Source organism: Lichenostomus cassidix, chromosome 21 (assembly GCF_008360975.1).
Source record: "Lichenostomus cassidix isolate B80296 chromosome 21, HeHo_3.0, whole genome shotgun sequence".
Classification (NCBI taxonomy): domain Eukaryota; kingdom Metazoa; phylum Chordata; class Aves; order Passeriformes; family Meliphagidae; genus Lichenostomus; species Lichenostomus cassidix.
In genome coordinates, this window is record NC_139501.1 from 5184822 (window position 1) to 5205083 (window position 20262).

A 20262-nucleotide genomic window follows, 5' to 3' on the forward strand; every position below is an offset into this window, starting at 1 on the left:
GACCTTCCTTTTACCTACAGGCATGATGAAAATAATAGACACTTTATCTCAAAAACATGTCTTGGGGATTAGCTGACCACTGGAACAAGCAAAGAAGTGCTAACATCACTTCCATGAAATTTCTTGGAACAATTTAAGCTGCTGATAGGCAGTCTGTGTTGCTGGGCACATGCTTGAGTTTTCCCTTTGTTATCAAGTTAATCATCTAGCTTCTCCCAATAATTTGGGAAAACTGAGGAACATAAAGCTGTGACGTTATTTCCTATTTGGAATAAAATCTTTAAGATTGTAGCAAAAAGATCCCAGTACTTAGTAACTTTTAAAGAGTAATTAGCTATTAATTTACACCTTCTCCATCACTGTGTGTTTAGGTTGCAATGACAAGAGAAAAGTTCCCTGAGAAGATTCCATTTAGGTTAACAAGGATGCTGACAAATGCTATGGAGGTAAGCATCCCCTCTGGAGGAGACTGTTCCTAGGGAAAATGGCAACCATTTCTCAGTTTTTCTTGTATTTTTTGTTGTAAGAACCAGAGGTGTTAGTATTTCAGCCTAATTTTCTGTGAGTTAAAATAGCTCCTGTGATATTTGTGGTACATTACAGTGGAAAAGGACTTTTTAGCTAGAGAATAAACTACCCTGAAATTCCTCCAATTTCTTAGGCCTTCCTTAGTTTCCCCATTTCAAATAGCTGTTTCTATCAACCAGACACAGTCACTTGCTTGGCACTTCACAAAGATCATCTTCATGGAGAAGAGAGGTTCTTAGTTTGTAATTAATGTCTGTCTTGTTCTCCTAATGAACAAAGCACAGTGAACTCCATTTCAAAGCTACTTCCTGCTCCCTGAATGTTGGGGTTAGAGCTGCAGAGTGACCAAAGCAGTGGTTGATTGACTTCTTTTCCTTCCAAAGGTGACAGGCCTTGATGGGAACTACAGAATCACCTGTCACACGGTGATGGAAGTACTGAGGGAACACAAGGACAGTGTCATGGCTGTGCTGGAAGCCTTTGTGTATGATCCCTTATTGAACTGGAGGTTGATGGACAGTAAGTGATTCTGATAAAATAGTGACAACAAGAGAGTATTCAGATCAGAAATCAAGAAGGCTGAAGTCCAATGCCTGTTTTCAAACAATCTGATTAAACTGTTCATTTGCATGTGCTATTTCTGTGTGCACATGGTTTTAGGGATTTTAATATAAAATTACAGCAGTGATCAGGAGATGGAAATTATTTTCAGGTGACATCAAATCTAGAGAAGGAGAAGGGCAGCCAAACCTGTATTGTTTGTGGACAAATTTGCTCTGAAACTCTAGTTTATGTTTTTCAACTCCTTGTTTTCTTGCAGCAAATACAAAGGGCAATAAGCGCTCACGAACAAGAACAGATTCCTACTCAGCCAGTCAGTCAGTAGGTGAGTAGAAAAGATGGGAGACGCCACAAATATGCTTTTAAAATTAGCTGATTAACAGTTGTGCTAATGTTTCCAGAAGAATATTTCAGCTGCTTTTCAGCTTCACATTTATGCTTTTGTGTTTTCATATTTTCTTCAATAGAAATGTTGGACAGTGTGGAATTGGGTGAGACAGCCCATAAAAAAACTGGGACCACAGTGCCTGAATCCATCCATTCCTTCAGTAAGTTTCATTGTTGTTTCTATACTGATCCAGAAACTGTTCTTAGATCAGAAAATTTCATCATGATCCAAATGCAATTATATAAGATGGGACAGATACAGCCTCTTGTCAGCATAAAAGAGGAATATAATTACCTGTGTTCTCAACTCCAACAAAAAGAGATGTATCTATAGAAAATGCATCTAGGTTTGCTCTCAAAATGGTATTTGGAAAGGGCACATCTAACAACAGTACAAAGGCTTTAATTGTTCAGATGAAGTCCTAATTCTGTGTCTATTTCTGTCTTTCAGTAGGAGATGGGCTGGTGAAGCCAGAAGCTCTAAACAAGAAGGCAATTCAAATCATCAACAGAGTTCGAGATAAGCTCACTGGTGAGCATGTGGTTATGTTTATATAAAAGAAACATAAAATCTGATAGATCAGCACTGTCCTTAGTATTTGTATTTTGTGTTAATCCTTGAATTTAACATACTCTCATTAAGTGGATGAGGCCATTTTCCTGTTTTTGTTGAAAACCTAAGTACTGTGCCTGCGTTTAGATACAAATGTGATTTGAAAAGTACAGAGGTGTTTGTAACTACGAAGACTTAATAATTTGCATGTCTCAGCTTGTTAGTGGAAGTTGAGCTTCTACTGTCCTGGCTTCATAATTTGCAGCATTTAGTTGCAAAACTTTACACTTTTAAAGTCTGTAAGAAATTACTCCCCACCTGCCAGATAATATACTTGAAGGGATTAGGACCAGGATTTGTGACTCCTTTAATGGATTTTTTCATCCTTTAATTTCAAAGGTCGAGACTTCTCTCATGATGAAACTCTCGATGTACCCACACAAGTAGAGCTGCTCATTAAACAAGCAACTTCTCATGAGAACCTGTGCCAGTGCTACATTGGATGGTGAGTTTGTCATTCAGCTAACGTGGCAAAACTCTTCTGGAATAGTCTGAGCAGGGAACTGCTAAAGAGAACCTCACTTGTGTAGTTAGTTATTTGTAGGAGTCTTACCACATACTGCATCTGCTCTGATTTTGAAAGCCCATGCTGATGCCATAGACTCCTTGAGGAAAGTTGCTGTTACAAGTAGTGACAGGGATTTTACATTTTAAGTGTTTCAAATAAGGAATGTGGTGATCATTGCTTTCAGTTACAGTGAAGAACCAAAGAAAGATGATTTAGTGTCATTTTGAGAGCTAGCTAACTTTGAACTATGCTTAAGGAAATAGATCTCTTTCCTGCTAATGTTTAAAAATTGTAAAGGAGCATGGGGATCACCTGGCAGCTTTTCCTGTGCTAAAATGGTGCCTAGTCTGTATGGAATCTCAGCCCTTCTCAGCGTTATCTTTGGGAAACTACATCCAACTCAACATTAACACAATATATTTATTTTCTTCAGGTGTCCTTTCTGGTAACAGAAGATTCCAGAGTATGCACAGCCTTTTATTCTGGAGGCTTTTTCACTCCAAACTTGCTCTTCTACAAACACAAACTGAACGTTGGACTGAAATACAGCCTTTGTCAAATATTTTTAAATGTAAATGAAAAGAGTTATTGTATATTAAAAGTTGGTGTAAGCCAATGTATAGCTGCTGTTGGAAAATCAAGCTGTCTGAAACACAACACTTGATTTGGGTTTCCAGGACAGTGAAGACTGATTGTACCACAGATGTCTATGGTTCCACTTGGTCTTTGGGGAACTGGAGATCCATTAAAAATAACTATACGGGTTTTCACTTACTTTGCAATGTAAGTAACTAAGCTTCGACAGCCCCGACGCCTTGGTCAAGGTAACTAAGTAACTTGCAGATTAATTCTTGCCCTGGTCATTCCTGTTGATGTGGGTGCAGTGAGCTCAGTGCAGGAGGCTTCATTTAGGTTTGGGGGGAGTTGCATAACTGGAAAGAATGAGAAGTAGAACTTTACCATTGTTTCCTCCTGTACCTTGTTTTCAAACTTGATTCCTGTCCCAAAATTGGAAATTGTCTATCTGCTCATGACGCTAGTTCAGGATTTGTGTTTCTGACTAGATCAGGGTTTTGAGCACATCCAAGATTTTGAAGACCTTGAGCTGAGCAAAGTTAGGGTGCCTCTGTGCAGAGTGATTGGTGGCAGACTGCATGCAGGGTACAGATAAATACCATTTGGGAGCTTCCTGCAGTGTCTGGGTTAAAAAGCAGTATTGGGAAGTAATTAGGGAAAGTTAGGGTTTGGCACAGGAGGCAGACTGGGGGGAGAACTGGTTGTAACTTGAAACAGAAAATAATGGTTATTAAACATGAGGTTGAAGATAAAGTTATGATTTATGAATTAAAAATATTAAAAACAATGCACAAAATACAACAGAGTAGCCATGTTTAGATGCCATGTTGTATTTGAATATTTTTGTGCCAATAAATTACATCAAAATGTAAACACTTTGGCTGTGTTCCTGTTTTTTCCAAAGTCTTTCTTAGGCAGGGACAGGGAAGCAGATTACAATTTTTTTTAAGGTTCGTGTTGCCATTGATTTGTCTTCTTGTGCATCAGTCCAGGTGGTTGGCTTTACTTCCCTTCTGATAGCAGCCGAATGAAGTCTGTCAGTTGTATGAAAAAACCATGACTGTACAACCTGTAAATTTTTGTTTCCAGGAGATGTGATGTCATCTGTGTGATAAGAAATCAGCTTCCTTGGGCTCAGGGTCACAGCATGATTGTGCAAGTGCTGCACTCCAAAAATAGGAAATGGGGAGGTGGCAATTATGAATTTGGGTATTGGCCTAGCCCTTTGCTGGGCACTGGTGTGCCTGTCAAAGGGTCTGGGTACCACAGTGTAAGATTATTAAGCTGCTAGAGAGTGTCCAAAGGAGGGACACAAAGATGGTGAAGAGCGTGGAGGTGAAGAGGAGTGCTTAAGGCACAGCCTGGAGGAGACTGAGGGGCAAACTGATCTTCAGGGGAAGAGGAGGGGCACGCATTGATCTTTCCTCAGTGGTGACCATGGACAGGACCCCAGGAGACAGCTGGAGTTGTGTCAGGGGAGTTTGAGGCTGGATATGAAGAAACCTTCCCCCAGAGGGTGGCTGAGCACTGCCCAGGCTCCCCAGGGAATGGTCATGGCCCAAAGCTGCCACAGCTCCAGGAGCGTTTGGACAGTGCTTTGAGGCATAAGGTAGCATTGTTGGGGTGTCTGTGCAGGGCCAGCAGTGGGACTCAGCCATCCCTCTGGGTCCCTTCCCTCTCAGGCTCTTCTGTGATTCTGTAGATCCGCCTGGTGCGTGTTTGTGGGGGAAAGGCCGGCTGTGCCGCCCCGAAGCGCAGCCGGGTGGCCGTCAGGGCTCTCCTCAGAGCCTCCCATCGCACACAGGGCTTGTCCCGCCCTGCAGCCCAGCCGGGTGGCCATGAGGGCTCTCCTCAGAGCCTCCCATCGCACACAGGGCTTGTCCCGCCCTGCAGCCCAGCCGGCTGGCCATGAGGGCTCTCCTCAGAGCCTCCCATTGCACACTAGGGTGGTATCGCACCGAAGCGCAGCCGGGTGACCATGAGGGCTCTCCTCAGAGCCTCCCATCGCACACAGGGCTTGCCCCGCCCTGCAGCCCAGCCGGCTGGCCATGAGGGCTCTCCTCAGAGCCTCCCACCCCTCACAGCCCTTGTCCCGCCCTGTCCTGCCGCTAGGGGCGCCCGCGCTCCCCGCCGCTCTCCCCGCCCTTCCCGCCGCCAGCTCTCCGCTCTCGCAGCAGCGCGCGATCCTCGCGACAGCGCCGCGCATCAACATGGCGGCTGCCGCCCCTGAGGAGAGCTGGGATGCGCAGCCGGGCACCTCCAGGATGTTCATGGAGGCCGCGGGAAGCAGCGCGATGTCAGCCGTGCCCGGCTTCGACAACCCCGAAGCCTTCGTCAAGGTGCGGTCGGGGAGCGGCGGGGGGGCGAGGCGGGCACTACCGCTCCCGGCGTGCCGTGTGCGCTCGGGCCATGCCGGGAGCTGTAGTTCTGCCCCGCGGGGGCTGCGTGGGGACCCCAGCCCGAGCTGGTGACACCCGCGGGGTGTCCCTCAGTGCGGGAGGGAGGGTGTGGGCTGGGCCGGCGGGTGCGGGGTCCAGAGAGGTGTATCGGGGCCTGTTAGCGGCCTGAGTCGGGCCCTGGCCCTGTCAGCCACCGGGGATTCCTGGGAATGCCAATGAATCGGGACCTCCTGAGGGCCTGTCGCGATGAGAATTGTCCCTGCCCTTATAAATGGCAGCGTTGGCCCCCGTGTGTTTTACCTGTGCACGATGCTGCTTCTAGAGAGGCTGCCACGTCTCAAGTAGGAAGCGTTGCAGGGATTTGGGGTATTTTGTTGAAGTAATAAAGTAATTATCTGCGTTGCTGGTGATTTAGAATTGTAGAATATTCTGAGCTGGAAGGCTCCCATAAGGATCATCGAGTCCAGCTGCTGGCCCTGCACAGACACCCCAACAGTCCCACCTTGTGCCTCAGAGCATTGTCCAAACACTCCTGGAGCTCTGGCAGCCTTGGGGCCATGACCATTCCCTGGGGAGCCTGGGCAGTGCCCCAGCACCCTCTGGGGGAAGAACCTTTTCCTGATATGCAACATAAACCTCCCCAACTTCAGGTCAAATCTGTAATCATAGACTGAGTTACAAATCTAGTTTTTAGACTTTGATCATTTAAAGCTGTCTAAATGAGCTGTGTTAAGTTACTCCCGGTGAAAAGCCCCACAACACCACACATTGGAACCATGCAGTTCCAACCAGCCAGACAAATGCATTTCTATCAAAGAGTATCCTGGGTAAAGAGGAATAAAATACTGACAAAATGCTGTTAATTCCTGCACAGTACGCTCTGGGCACAGTGGTGGCTGCAACAAAGGCATCTAATGGGCTCCCCCAGCCTGGCGACGAGTATGATTTCTACTGCAGCTTCCCTGGTTTCCGCGCATACTGCAACACACAGGGCGACCGCCTGCTCCACTGGTAAGGCTCCTTTTGCATCTCTGGGCTGTTGCTAGTAGCTCTCAGTCCAAACCAGAAGGTAGCCCCCTTTTTGGCAACTCCAGATTTGCCATGGGTAAAAAGGTGGTTTATTTCACACACCTGATTCTAGCTGCTTTTTTAGCGCTTGGTATCTGAAGTGATAAGCTTAAAGAGGGCCTTTCATAATGATTGCCATGAAGAGCTTTGTAGAGAGGAGCACCTGATACTGAATACATTAGGCTGTCCATTTTAAAAGTCATGTTTGTGAGAAGCTAATTCTAACACTTAATACTGTATAGGTGCTTTTTCTATGTACTGCTCATGTGGCAATATCTATAATTTAGTTTATTTTCAGACTTTAAAGTGTAGAAAGTCAAAGAGAATTGGATGTTTCAGTGTTCAGATTGCCTGCTTTCAGATTGCTGACAGCTGTGCTGTTCTCTTGCAAGCATGAGCCAGGTGATGCAGTACCATGGCTGCCGGAGCCTCATGAAAGATTCCAGCAAAGTGACAGGGCTGGAAGATAAGTTTGATATGCTGGTTGACTCCAATGACGTCATTCTTGAAAGAGTGGTAAGCAAAGTATTTCTGGATGTGGTTCTTATAAAGTGTTCATTTGCCACAAGTTTTCTTTTTCACTGCAAGAACTTTAGTGGTAGTGTTTTCACAATTAGTCACTATTTCCTCAATCTGATGTATTCCCTTTTTATTTTAAAAACCCTTCCATATGCTAGGCCAGAGATTGCAGCAGCAAAGGCAGGTGGGTCTAAGGGAGGGAAGGTAATATGTGATGTGTGGGGAAACTAAATGCGGTTTGACATAAAATCCTCACAGCCTGAGAACATTTGTACATTTTTACAGTGCTTCTCTGAAGAAACTCTTCCCACTCCTGATGTTCAACATACTCATCCCATGTTTGTCTGTCTTGTGTTGCACAGAATTTGGGGGAGATGGTTTTGGAAATACCTACCTGCATGACTTTCTTTACTCAGTCTGACTAGAGTGTCTGAGTGTGGTAATTTAACAGGTCTTTCCCATTATTTTTCTGGATTTTAGAGTATTTTATTGGATGAAGCATCAGGAGTGAACAGAAACCAGCAGCCAGTCCTGCCAGCTGGGTTGCAGCCCCCACAGATGATTGTTTCCAGCTGGAACCGTAAGGTGAGTAAGTTTGCTGTGTTAGCTCAGCTGTTCTCCAGTGGAGTTGAGTAGTTAAATGTGCTCTTATGTTTTTTCACACATTCTACGTACCTCTCTCTTTTTTTCTTTTTCCTATTGATTCAAACTTGATTCTGAAATCTATGTGCTTTCAATTGCCATTTCAGTTTCATGTGCTCAACAACCTTTCTTGGGCTTATGAATTCAGGATCTTGAGTCCGAACACTTTCACTCCTCACTGAAAATCGTGACTCAGTTTTACATGTGGAGTATAACTCTTCTCTGAATGTTGAATCAGACTGAGTAAAAGAAGCTCTGAATGCCTGATAAGTCATGTTGGTTTTACCTGTGGGTTTTTTAATAGGCAGGAGAATTCCACAAGAGAGCTCAGTCTGAAACATTCCGACTACTTCATGCCAAGAATATTTCTCGACCACAGCTTAAGTTTCGTGAAAAGATTGATAATTCCAACACTCCTTTTGTACCTAAACTTTTTATCAAACCAAATGCTTTGAAGCCTCTGCCTGAAGGTAAGGGATTTATTTTTGTTGGGTAGTTTGTTGTGAGTATTTGACACAAACCAGTCCTCACAGTCTAGAGGAGAAATCATTGACTCTAAAAACAACTAGCAGGAGATGCTGGACATTTGAGTGTAGTGATCTCGGTGACACTGTTGTTTCCATATGTGTGATGTCAGGGTAGGTCAGCATACAGTATCTTCTTGCTGGTATACAGCAAATAATCTGTTCCAAACAGATAATCTGCTGCTGCTTTTTACCACCTTGAACATACATGAGAGTCACTTTTGCATGGGAAGTCTTGACTAGTCAAGCTGGCTGTACAGATATTCTTTCAGATGAGTGAGCTGCACCAGGTGTGTGGAGAGACCTACCTTTGTTTTTAGTGCTTTATCAGTGCTGCTAGTACCCTGTCTCAGTAACATACTCTGCTGCTGCCAGTTCCTCTGTATTTTGTACTGAGCTAGTTGTACTTTCAGTAACCGGGAATGATTGAAAAATTTTTCTGAAGATTTTTCAATCTCCATCCCAGCTTTTGAGCAAAACAACCTTGTGTCTTGCATAATAACAGCCAAGTAACTGAGTTGTTATTTGAGGCACAAAATGACAGCAAAAGCAGCAGCACTAAATTTTTAAGATTTTTGATACTTCATAGAACCTTGTGGTGGGTGGAGGGGAAGATAGTAGTAGGCTGAGAACATATTATGTGGGGGACCCAGTCCAGTTATTCCATATTGGTTGTTCAGCCCTCACAAAAAGTGGACGGCAGCGAAAGGAGCGCCCTGAGGACTTGGATGTGCCAGCTGCTTTGGCAGACTTCATACATCAGCAGAGGACACAGAAAACTGAGCAAGACATGTAAGAAACAAACCTGACAGCAAGGTGCTTGGAGTCCCCTGGGTGAACCTGTGTGGTCGGATTGTGCTGATGCTCATCATGTATAACAGTTCTGCATGTGTTTGTGTCCACACTACGTTGTGTGCGATTTGCTTTAGACCTCTGCAGTTGCGTTAAACCTCTGCTTAAAAAGAGACAGAATAGGGAAACTACCGCAGCTCTCAAAGCCTCTGTGCTCTGTCCTCATAAAGAGGACTGGAATTTAGTCTGTGCTTGTCTCTTCCTAATATCCACAGGTTTGCTCACCCTTACCAGTATGAACTGGAGCATTTTTCTCCACCAGATGAAGTTCTCAAGAAGCCTGAGCTCCAGGTTGGTGCCCACGTTAATTTTAAACTACAGCTGCAGTACATTTGCAGCCATACTTGACAAATTTTGGGTTTGAGGGTGGAGGTTGGGATGGGAATTGACAGTGAACATATCATGCCTAATTCATTTGCTCTGCCAGATGTACAGGCCCATTGAGGAAACACCCTGTCATTTTATCACCACGCTGGATGAGTTGGTAGAACTAAATGAAAAACTTATGACTTGTAAAGAATTTGCCTTGGACTTAGAGGTAATCAAATTGCCTTTTCTGTTTAAAAGTTTAAAAGTACACATGTACTTTTAGGAGCTAGGAGACCATTATATTCTTCTAGGGGTTTTTTGTGGTTTATCCTGGTTTTTGCACTCCCTGACATAAAAAGATAGTTCCTGACCCCTGATCTGTCAGATATTATCTATAAGGTTGATTTAAACTGTGTCAGTATTAAAAGTTTTCCAATGGCAGGACATGCTGCACAATTCTTTGTGAATTTGATCTTTTTTCAATTAATCCTAAGGGTTTTTTATGTCACCTCAGTGACTGCAAAGAGAAAGTTTGCTCATCCAGTTGTCTTTTTTCTCAAAGAAGTCCTTGTTCTCTCTTCCCTCACTTGGGATGCTGTTTATTTTATCGTATCTTTTCTGTAATGAATCCTAGCTTTCATCTCTCTTCCCTGTTTTCAGCACCATTCCTACAGGAGTTTCCTCGGCTTGACATGTCTGATGCAGATTTCCACCCGAACAGAAGATTTCATTATTGACACACTGGAGCTGCGCAGTGACATGAACATCCTCAATGAGACCTTCACAGACCCTGCAATTGTCAAGGTCAGCTGCCAAATTCACCAGATTTGTTTTTTTTAATTAACATTATTGGTTTATTTTAAGCTTTAATATAGTTAAAATCATGCTGTGTGCTCTGTCTTGGTCACTTGATTCTGCTTTCACTATCATTTGTTCAGGGCCCTGTTTCCTTGATATTAGTGGTGAATTACTTGCCAGGTGCACTCATTTAGTAGTTCTACACTTAACAGTAAAAACCAGAGAAAAGAAATCTGGTCCTAAACACATGAATATGAAAGCACAGCACTACCAGCCTGGAGTAGAAGTGTTCTTCATATCATTCCCAAATTTTTATGCTTTTCAAGGTCGTTCATGGTGCTGATTCAGACGTGGAATGGCTACAAAGAGACTTTGGTCTGTACTTGGTGAATGTGTTTGATACTCACCAAGCTGCTCGTCTCCTCAATCTTGGCAGACATTCTTTGGACCACTTGCTAAAGCTGTATTGCAGTGTAGATGCTGACAAGAAGTACCAGCTGGCTGACTGGAGGATACGGTAAAAATTGACCCCTAAATGGGCTGGAGCTGCAAGGTAGCACTTCTCCTTGTTTGCATTGCTAGAGCTTCTGCTTGCAGGACACATAGTTATAGGTTAGTCTCAAAGTGAATGAGCACAGCGTTTATCTGGCTGTGCCTGAAGTTTTTGAGTGTTAGATTTCCCAGTGTTTTTTAGAAAATTAATTCTTTTTGGAAAGATCTGAAAAAATGAAGTAATGAAAATCTCCTGGGAGTCCACTTCTTAGGAGCAGTTCTTAACCACTGCAGTGTTTTGGAGACAGTATTTGCTCCTCTAATGTCCCCACAAAAACATTTAGTCACCTCTGCAAGGTAGAGCAGATGGTGTTGGAGCAGTGAGCTTGGCTATGCAGTTGTGCAGATTAAACTAAAAGCCTGCACACCAAAGAGATCCCAAGTCTGCTTTTGTAGGCTCTGCAGAAAGAAGAGAGCTATAACAAATACCATAGCAAGCAGTTCTGCTGTGTGACAGCTACATGACAGTCCTGCTCTCTGGCACATGAACAGGAATCTGAGTTGGAGAGTGCACAGCATTTTACTGCTGTTGCCCAACCAATCCTTCAGTAAGAAAACAGAATTTCCATGTTAGTTCTTAGCATACCTCACATGCAGTTGCCCTAATATGCCTTGCAAGAGGAAAGCAACAGGTTGGCGAGAGAACTGAAATGTGTTAGTATAATTGTGGCTCTTTTTCTAGCCCTTTGCCAGAAGAAATGGTCCGCTATGCCCGTGATGACACTCACTACTTGCTCTACATCTATGATAAACTGAGGGAGTTGCTGTGGGAGAGAGGGAATGAGCAGCCCACACAGCTGCAGGTTGTGTGGCAGCGCAGCAGGGACATCTGCCTGAAGGTAAAGCTTCACCTGATTTAATTATCAAATAATCCCATTATTTGATTATGGCATTAGGAAAGAAGATCCTTTGCCTATTCTACGTCTCTTCCTTTTTGTGTGTCTGAAACTAGCTGTATAAACTCTTGACTCAGTCATGTGCAATCCCTTGTTTCACTAGCTAAGGTCCTTGGATTCAGATGCCTTCCTGCTCTTTTTTGAATGCTAGTATTCCTTGTCTTCATAATACATTGAGATGCGTGTTTTCTAAGATGTTACATTTCCAGTTCTGCTGGATGGTCCTAGAAGTTCAAGGCCTCACTGGAGTTGCGTTCTGAGACAACTGTATTGTGCCTATGGAGAACACTGTCTATGAAAGTAGGCTTTGTGTAATGTAGAGAAGTTTGAAGATAGTAAAGCTGCTCCCAGATTTAATGAGGATGGATTTCCCCTAGCAATGGATGAGATGTATGTTTTTCAGGAATAGGTTCCTACCAATAGTTTAGGATAAAAAGCTCAAGACAGATTGTACCAGAGTGTATTCAGTCCCCTGATGTCTGTGTGAGATTCAGTCTGAGAGACACAAAACAGCTCACAAGTGCTTCTTTTTTTCTTGTCCAGAAATACATCAAGCCCCTCTTTACAGATGAATCCTACCTTGATCTCTACAGGAGGCAGAAAAAACACCTTGACACTCAGCAGCTGGCAGCATTCAGGCTGCTGTTTGCATGGAGAGACAAGCTAGCACGTCAAGAGGACGAGAGCACAGGGTAGGAAGTCTTTTTTTGTGGACACTGTCTTAATACTTCAATAAATCTCTTCATTTCCACCCCTGAGATGGGACTGCCTTGTTACCTGTAGAAATTACTGTACTACCTCAGGCTGCTTGTTACACAGAAGTCCTGTTATGTTTCTTTTCTACTGATTCCATCTTCTCAGACCTTGTAATTGGTGCAGAGTTGTATACTTTGAAGGTGTTTTTAAATGTTTTTAACATTCTGTTACATTCACACCACCTCCTTGTGTTGTAGATATGTGCTGCCAAATCATATGCTGTTGAAGATTGCAGAGGAGCTGCCCAAGTAAGTTTTGTTCACCCTGAAGGAGTCTTACTTGATTTTAATATCCAGCAAGTCACTTCCTAGTATGTAATTACTTCTGCAGTTGGTCCCTTCCTTCCAGCTGTCAGTACTGCTTTTCTCTATAGTTGTTCAGTTTGGAAGTAGCATACAAGTAGCAGCACTGCTTCAGAGGGCTCCAGACTTGGATTTTTTTGCACTAATAAACCACATTCCTTTGCATTGCTCTATGTCACACATTCCCCCTGAGATTCCATCACTTTTACAGAGCAAGAGAGGGGTGACTTCCCCCAGAATTTATTTGAATTTTTTTGCAGTTCCTAAAGGGGTGGGGAGGGCAAGGGACAGATCCCTTAAAACACCAAATTTATACAACATTTTCCTCAAACATTTGGCTCTCATCATCTAACATCCGTACTTGAGAATAACAAAAATGCATCTTTGAAGGCAGGTCCACTGCTGGGCTCAGCTTTCATAGGTGAATACTGAATGAAATGATTATGAGGACAGACAGAGCACAGAAAAATTAAGTGAGAGGAGAGCTGACTCCTCATCTGCACAAACCTGGTGCAGAATTTCATCACAAGACATTAATCTGACTTGTCGTGCTCTGTCACAGTCAGGACAGTGGTCATATCCAGTTGCACATCCTTTGAATGCAAATACCCAATATTTCACTATAAATACCTTACACTGAATTTTCCTCCTCTCTCTTCAGAGAATTCCAGGGTATCATTGCTTGCTGTAACCCTGTCCCACCACTTGTTCGCCAGCAGATCAATGAATTACATCTGCTCATTCAGCAGGCCAGGGAGATGCCTCTTGTCAAGGTGAGAGTTGCTCATACCACACAGGATTCCCTAAGCCAGGCCCTGGAACTGAATGTGATGATGTGTATGCTGAAGTTTGCTTTTTTGAGCACTGAATGTAGTGTTCTGTAGTAGAGCAGAAAGATGTGTTCCAATTTCTTGCCAGTCTGCTATGTGATGGTTTACACACAGTGTAGTCTCCTGGAAAACTGGAGCAGTAAACAAACAGACACTGCTTGAACAGAATTGTCTGTCTTATACTAAATATCACATTTGCCTGTGTGAGGAAGAACTGCACCTTGTGGAATTTGCTGGCCATGTAAATGGACTCATAATTGTTTACAGCTATGGTGAGGCAAAAAAAACCAGCCTAGGTGTAAGAAGTTCGTTAGTTAAAATATGTCATCAGCGTGTTGATCCTAATACAGCTTTCCTCCTGTAGTGAAAAAAAGTCTGTGAGCAAGAATGTGCCCTTTCTGTCTGAAGTGTTTAAATGGACAGCCAAGTGCAAATATTGCAGGAGAAAAAGTAATTTTATTAACCTGCTAGCTTGTAATAAATGTGTTGAAAACATTGATAGGTTGGCCAGCCTAGAAGATTGGCTTTTAAGTGACTTACCTTTCTCTCCCATTCTAGTCAGAGACTACTTTGGCAGCCAAGAAGAAAGCACCTTTACCCAACCCTGAGGTACTGTTTGCATAATATTTTTACCTAGTGTCTTAAACTTGGAAACAAATGTAGCAAAATTTTACTTGGTAGTAAATTGCTCTAATCCATTTTACAAGTCTCTCTGCTTTAGCTTAATGGTACTTTTTTGTGCTAGACTCATAATATTACGAGCTGTAAATTGGTATTTTACAAACCACCATAAAGCAGCACTTAAGGTTTCATCAGCAAACCCTCTGGCTGCTGGACAGTTTCATGTATGTTAGAATATATTGGCTGAGCTTTAAGAAAAGAGGTTTCAGATGAGTTTCTAAGGCTGACTTGTTCTCTCTTGTCATATGTATGAAGTAAAGCATCTCATTAGCCCATAGGTGTTTGCACAGGTAGCCTTTTGATGCCAGATTCTAAGAATATTCCATCTCTGAATTTCATCCCTTTTTTTGGAATTGTCATTAAAGTGTCCCTGCAGTATGTGAAAATAATTGATTCATAGCTGTAAGGTATTAATGGTGTTTGTCATTTGAATCTCTCTGCAGAAGCTGGAGAATGCTCTCTTTGGACCACATGACAGCTCACGGATTCCTACGGATGATTTTCAGAATAACTCTGCCTTGGGTAATTTAGAGTTAACCTAAAAGCTGTGCTAATACTGCAGTGATGGGGCTTTGACATGGGGGAAATAAGCAGTCCTGAAAAACTTTTCAGGGAAATGTTGTGACACAAAAGAGCAGTAAAACATACAAGAATCTAATAAAAATTTTGTCTCCTTCTCATGCAGACCCTGCACCAGTTTTGGAAGATGCTTGTCTCTTTTCAGACAGCGAGAGGACAATGGATATTCAAGGAAGTCAGCCAGAGTCAACATGTCTTGTTGCTACTGCCACTGTCAGCATATTCAGTGTAAGCAGTTTGTTTGTGACAGTGTCAGTATTGAATTATTAGAAAACAGACTTAATAATCTGATAAAACTGTGTGGAAGTGTTGAAAGAAATAATAAGGTGGGAATGCAATGCAGTGGTACTGATTTCTGTCAGGCAAATGGCCTAATTAAGACAAAGGGGCTAGGAGACCAGCAGGTTAATTTACATATCTCTGAAGGGTCACTGCTGTCAGTGGGATTTCAGGGTGAGAAGCAGCATGGCATGAAATGGCAGTAACCAAACCAGAAGAATATTAGTGTTAATATTTCTTTTTTTTTCTCTTTCTTTCTTTTAAGGAATGTGATGAAAATGAAGGAAATAAGAAGACTTTAACCACTGCACAGCGGAAAGCTCAGCTAATAATGGAGTCCTTTGAAAATCCATTTAAAATGGTAAAAGCTCCCAATAGTGGTACTCAAAAACTACTGAGTGCAGAGGATGCTCTGAGCTAGTTTTCTAGGCTTGAAGAGCTTGATAGAGCATCAGCTGCTGCTCTCTGACTGGAATCAAGGGATTGTCCTTCTTGCAAAGACACGTGTGTGGACTTGTTTCCAGAACAATTTAAATATTTCTTGGATATAAGTCTACATATGGTCTTTCTACATAAACAGACCTTTCACTAGGTTTTTTTAAGCTAGTTTTAGGTTTTTCAGGTTTGCATCACATTTTTATCTGTACTTTACAGCTAGGGTTAATGAGCTAATTTTACTCTTTTAATGAATCAGAAGAACAGTCGAATACTGTTACACATTTGGAGTGGTAAATTACTAGAAAATAATATCAAAACTTTTTCTGGTATGTGGTTGATGGTTTGTTGGGGGTGTTTTGGTTTTGTGGGGAGGGGCTTTTAGTTGTTTTTTTTTCTCTTGGCCATAGCTGCGGTAACTTCTTATATCCACAAGGTGTTCTATCTGTAGAATCCTTCTTCAAATGAACTCACTGATTTACAACAAGTAGCATTTTAGCAATGAGCTAAATGTCATGTGCTGTGTTTAAAGCAAAATTATTTTCCTCTCTACAGTTTCTACCTCCTGAGGAGAATTCTGCCTATGTCTCACAATCTGCAAAGTTTGACCCATCATCAAAAATTTATGAAGTAAGACTGGTGCTAAAATTTCCTGCCAAGTAGTACAAAAGAAACAAATAAGTAGTTTGTTTTCCATCAGGAGCCTCAGCACTATAGATTTTTATTTTTATCCTTGGATACTTCTTGAGAAACTTAACATGTTTCTGTGACATTCATATCCTTTGAAGAACCAGGGATTGGAGCATTCTGCTGTATAGTCCCTGTCTGTCAAAGCTGAAAACTCTACTGAAGTATGTGCATTTGTTCTCAAGGCTTGTTTGTAGCTCAGAACTTTTAAAGCATTTGGTTTTACTTCACCTGGTGCAGCAGATCTTAATCTCTTTTACAGTCCAATTTGATCTATTATACTCTTAATGAAGACCAGCATGTGTTAGCAAGTTTATAAAAAACATCTTGCCATAAAACTTTAAAGAAGGTGTTTCCAGGTAATATTTTTTCACTGCAGATCAGCAATCGATGGAAGTTGATGAGTCAGGCACCAGGACAGAAGAAGTCCAAGAACGAAACCAATAAGAAAGCAGCCCAGCAATCAGGTACAGCCATTCCTCCCTTCCTCATGTGTCTGCCAGCATGCTTTTCCCGAGGCACATAGGTTGCTTCCTGTAGATGATGGATTTCCTGATGAATGACATTATTTGTTAACATTTTACCCTAGTTAGTTTGATACAAGTTGCTTTGTTGCTTTTTCTAAGCCCCTGGCTAACTTACTCCTACTTTTTACAGTAATGCTTGTTTGTCTCCATAGCTGCTCGTGTCCAGGCAGAGAAGTTACATAAAAAGGCAACAGAGAACATTGTATCTGTTCGTCAGCAAGCCATGGTATGTCATTGAATTCCTCCTTCCAGCCATTGCTCACCTTGACTGCTAGAACATAGTTCAGAATGAAACTCTGAGCCCTGTAACGGAATATATATATTCAGGAAAATAGCTGAATGACAGGGTTTTGATAGTGGTCTTTCTGTGGTGCTGCCCCAGGTGTAACAGCAAACCCTTGTTAATTGTGCTGTGCACATTGTCACATCCCTGAATGGGCTCAGTAGGGAATGTTTTCCACCGATGCACCTCTGCTCCTCACTTTCTTTGAGGTTCCTTAGTTGTTCTGCATAGGTCCCCCCCAAATATGCCAATGGGGCCATGGCAGATATCAGCCTTCCTGTATCCTGTGAAATGACAGCATGGCTTTTCATGAAAGTCCCTACAGTGAGGAGAAAAAAAAATAGCAGTTTAGGCCCCAGGAAGAGCACAGAGCTTTCTCCCCGTGCTATTATTGCCAAAGGCAAGAGCAGTCACTGGGGCTCTGGGCAGTTAATCTGCACACTGGTGCCTCTGCAATGTTTCATTCTCCTTTCTCCAACTTACCCTTTTTTCTGGGTTGCTTTCACAGCAGGAACAAGCTAATAGGAAGAGGGAGAGAGACACAAGTGAAACAGGAGCAGAAACAGGAGCAGAAACAGGAGCAGAGTTGCCACCACAAGAAAAGAAACGGCAGAAAAACCATCAGCAACCAGAGGAGCTGGAAGCACCGAAGCAGTTTACCCCCTTTGATTACAGCAATTCCAACTTCAAAGTGTTTGCAGGTAAGATCTGATCCCTTGCTAGAGTGCTGCATGCTGTGGAGAACGTTGGCAGCTGAGCTTTGAGGAGGCTGCACGAGTGTGGGTGTCAGTGCAGTACAGACTGTTACAATGATCTTACCTTACAGTGGGGAAATAATTGAAGAAACTGACTTGAGGATTGTACCTTGAGGGATACTTTAGTATCCCTATTGACTTGAGGGATACTTAGGTATCCCTTTTCTGACTGGGAAACAAAACCCTGAAGCCATTGGCTGAGTGGGTTGTGGATTTGGATTTTGTTTCTTTCCTCTCTCTGTGTAATTGGACCCAGAATCTAGGAAGCAAAGGAGATTTGACTCGTTTGTAAAAAAGCACCTATTCAAAAACATCTCCTGCCCTTAAAAGATTGTTCTGGATTTTACAGTATAGGAAACTGTAGTGAAACCTCCATATCATCAGAGGAATACTGTGGAATGCATTGTTCTTCATAGAAAATGTTAGTGACAGCTTCTCTCCTCTCTCCATTAGGAAGCAGCAAATCAAAACAGTCACCACAATTTGATCCTGCCAAGCAAGCTTACACAGGCAAGGTATGGGCTTGGAAAGAAAGGAAGAGCAGAAATGTGGGTGACAGTATGTACCCAGCTGGGGGCTCTCTGGGAGGGCACTTGATATTTTCTGCATTTGCAGAATGTTCTCTAACATCTGCAGAGATGCAGCTTTCAATCACATGTTCATGCTTTGTATTAATACCTCTTCCCATTCAGGAGGCTCTTCCTTGGAGCCTTTCAGACTCTCTTGTTTCTCACCTTGTTGCTCACACCTAACACCTCTACACATCACAAACATGACACTTGGACCACAGCAAACCACCACAAATCCCCAGTACCAATTCAATTCTCAAAAATCACAGGCATTCCAGTAGTTCCAGGACATGCCAGGTTTGCATGTTGCTCACGTTCTTCTCCAAGTACTGTTATTAGGAACAGTCAGAGACTTCTAACTTATTGCTAATTGAGATTGAAAAGAAGAAAAAAAGCCATTAACGATCAAACCATGGCTTGCTGATGAACAGACACAATGTTTTGTGCTGCCTTTTTATGCACACTTAAGGAAGCCTGTGATCAGCACAGAGACATCAACGAGCAGATTTCTGTGAGGTTGGAAAGATCTGGCAGCTCATGAATCTCATGGAATATGCCTGGCAGGAACCTCACTGTGGTAGTGTTTTATTTGTTTGTTTATTTGTTTGTGCAGAAGTTTGCTGGAGCTAACAAACTTCAACAGTCTGGAAACCGGAGCATGTCCTACCTGGCGGGGAAAGCTGAAAGGTGTGTTATCAGCCTGTTCTCATCCAGTTTGCACAGCCCTGCCCCAGAGCCATGGGCACAGTTTGGCTATTGTCCTCTACTGCTGTGGGAGCTTTAGCATATGTTTAGTGGAAGAGGTTGTATCACAGCCTGACATCTTTTTAAAGAGAAAAAAGGAAAAAAACCCGACAATTTAGGATTAATGCAATCAAAGACGAGTCTGGGTGGAAGGTTTGAAATGCTGACGTAAAAGTATGTGTTAAAGGGTGTGGGAGTTGCTTTCTTTGATCAGAGATAGGTGGAAGTGGAGAGAACATCTGCCTAGCTTGGGAGAAATAACAGTACTGATGAGTATGAATATTCGTGTTCTGAATAGCTACTTAATGTTTAGCTTATAGGATTTGATTCTTGCCTGTTAGTCATAAAAGAGCAACACTGCCTAAGGGCAGCACTGGAGGAGGGAGAAGGGTTCTGTCTGCCTTAACGACCCTTTCTTGATAAAATCACTCTCACATCGTCAGTTTTCAATCTTGAGTGAATTTAGAGCGAGAGTTAAAGTGTTTCTTTAACTCTTTTGCAGGGGTTCCTCACACCACTGGCCAAAGAGATAATCTTTGTTACAGGACCTGTTTGAGTTGCTGCTGAATGAAAAAAAAGTTAGAAATGTTGTCACCATGGGAAAGCAAATACCGGTCGTTGATCAGTTTTTGTACAGAAAAGTTTTTAAAATCATTAAAATCCTTTTTTTCCGAAAGGAAAAATATCTGAATTGATGTCATTTTTGTTATATTCACATTGCTTTTTTTTCTAATTATACAGTGTTGCTTTGTTTATAATTTTTAAAGTTTATACTGTGTCCTCAAACACAATTAGGCTAAACTTGTCACTTCTTGGAGCTGCCTGAAGTGCAGAACTGGCACATCACTGGAGTATGGGAGGAACCTCTTGGCATCTCTAGAAGCAGCACAGAAATAACAGAGGTGCAGTAGATGTGACTCCAACTGCAGCAGTTCAGAGCAGGAAATGAGGCCAGAGTGTCTTTTTTGATAGACCTTGCTTACAAATTGAACTGCATAGCTCATCTCTTACAAGACAAAGCAATACAGAAAAAGAGTGTTTACCTCACAGTGTTTGTGTATTTTAGAGGAAAGATTGTATTTTAAGGAAAAAAAAAAAAGAGG

At 42.6% G+C, this 20262-nt stretch overlaps 2 protein-coding genes across 5 annotated transcripts in view; both read left to right on the forward strand.

Moving 5' to 3' along the window:
- MTOR (mechanistic target of rapamycin kinase) overlaps positions 1-4046 on the forward strand; it is a 63070-nt gene extending 59024 nt beyond the window's left edge. For all 4 annotated transcript variants that reach the window (XM_085079974.1, XM_085079975.1, XM_085079976.1 and 1 more), the window contains 7 exons: positions 372-446; positions 912-1047; positions 1349-1414; positions 1557-1637; positions 1928-2008; positions 2429-2534; positions 3031-4046. In XM_085079974.1, coding sequence (XP_084936100.1) covers positions 372-446; positions 912-1047; positions 1349-1414; positions 1557-1637; positions 1928-2008; positions 2429-2534; positions 3031-3046 — 561 coding nt within the window. In that variant the 3' untranslated portion in view covers positions 3047-4046. The remainder of the gene's footprint in view (positions 1-371; positions 447-911; positions 1048-1348; positions 1415-1556; positions 1638-1927; positions 2009-2428; positions 2535-3030) is intronic.
- Positions 4047-5206: 1160 nt separating this feature from the next.
- Positions 5207-19850, forward strand: EXOSC10 (exosome component 10). The gene is made up of 25 exons (XM_085079827.1): positions 5207-5512; positions 6447-6583; positions 7033-7156; positions 7640-7744; positions 8106-8271; positions 9006-9117; positions 9393-9468; positions 9605-9715; positions 10147-10290; positions 10611-10801; positions 11519-11675; positions 12276-12424; positions 12686-12736; positions 13452-13563; positions 14179-14229; positions 14745-14823; positions 14987-15108; positions 15425-15520; positions 16150-16224; positions 16661-16748; positions 16961-17034; positions 17600-17792; positions 18300-18361; positions 19029-19102; positions 19662-19850. Exons 1-25 carry the CDS (start codon positions 5222-5224, stop codon positions 19690-19692), a joined length of 2871 nt encoding a protein of 956 aa, XP_084935953.1. The 5' UTR covers positions 5207-5221; the 3' UTR covers positions 19693-19850.
- The last annotated feature ends 412 nt before the right edge of the window (positions 19851-20262 follow it).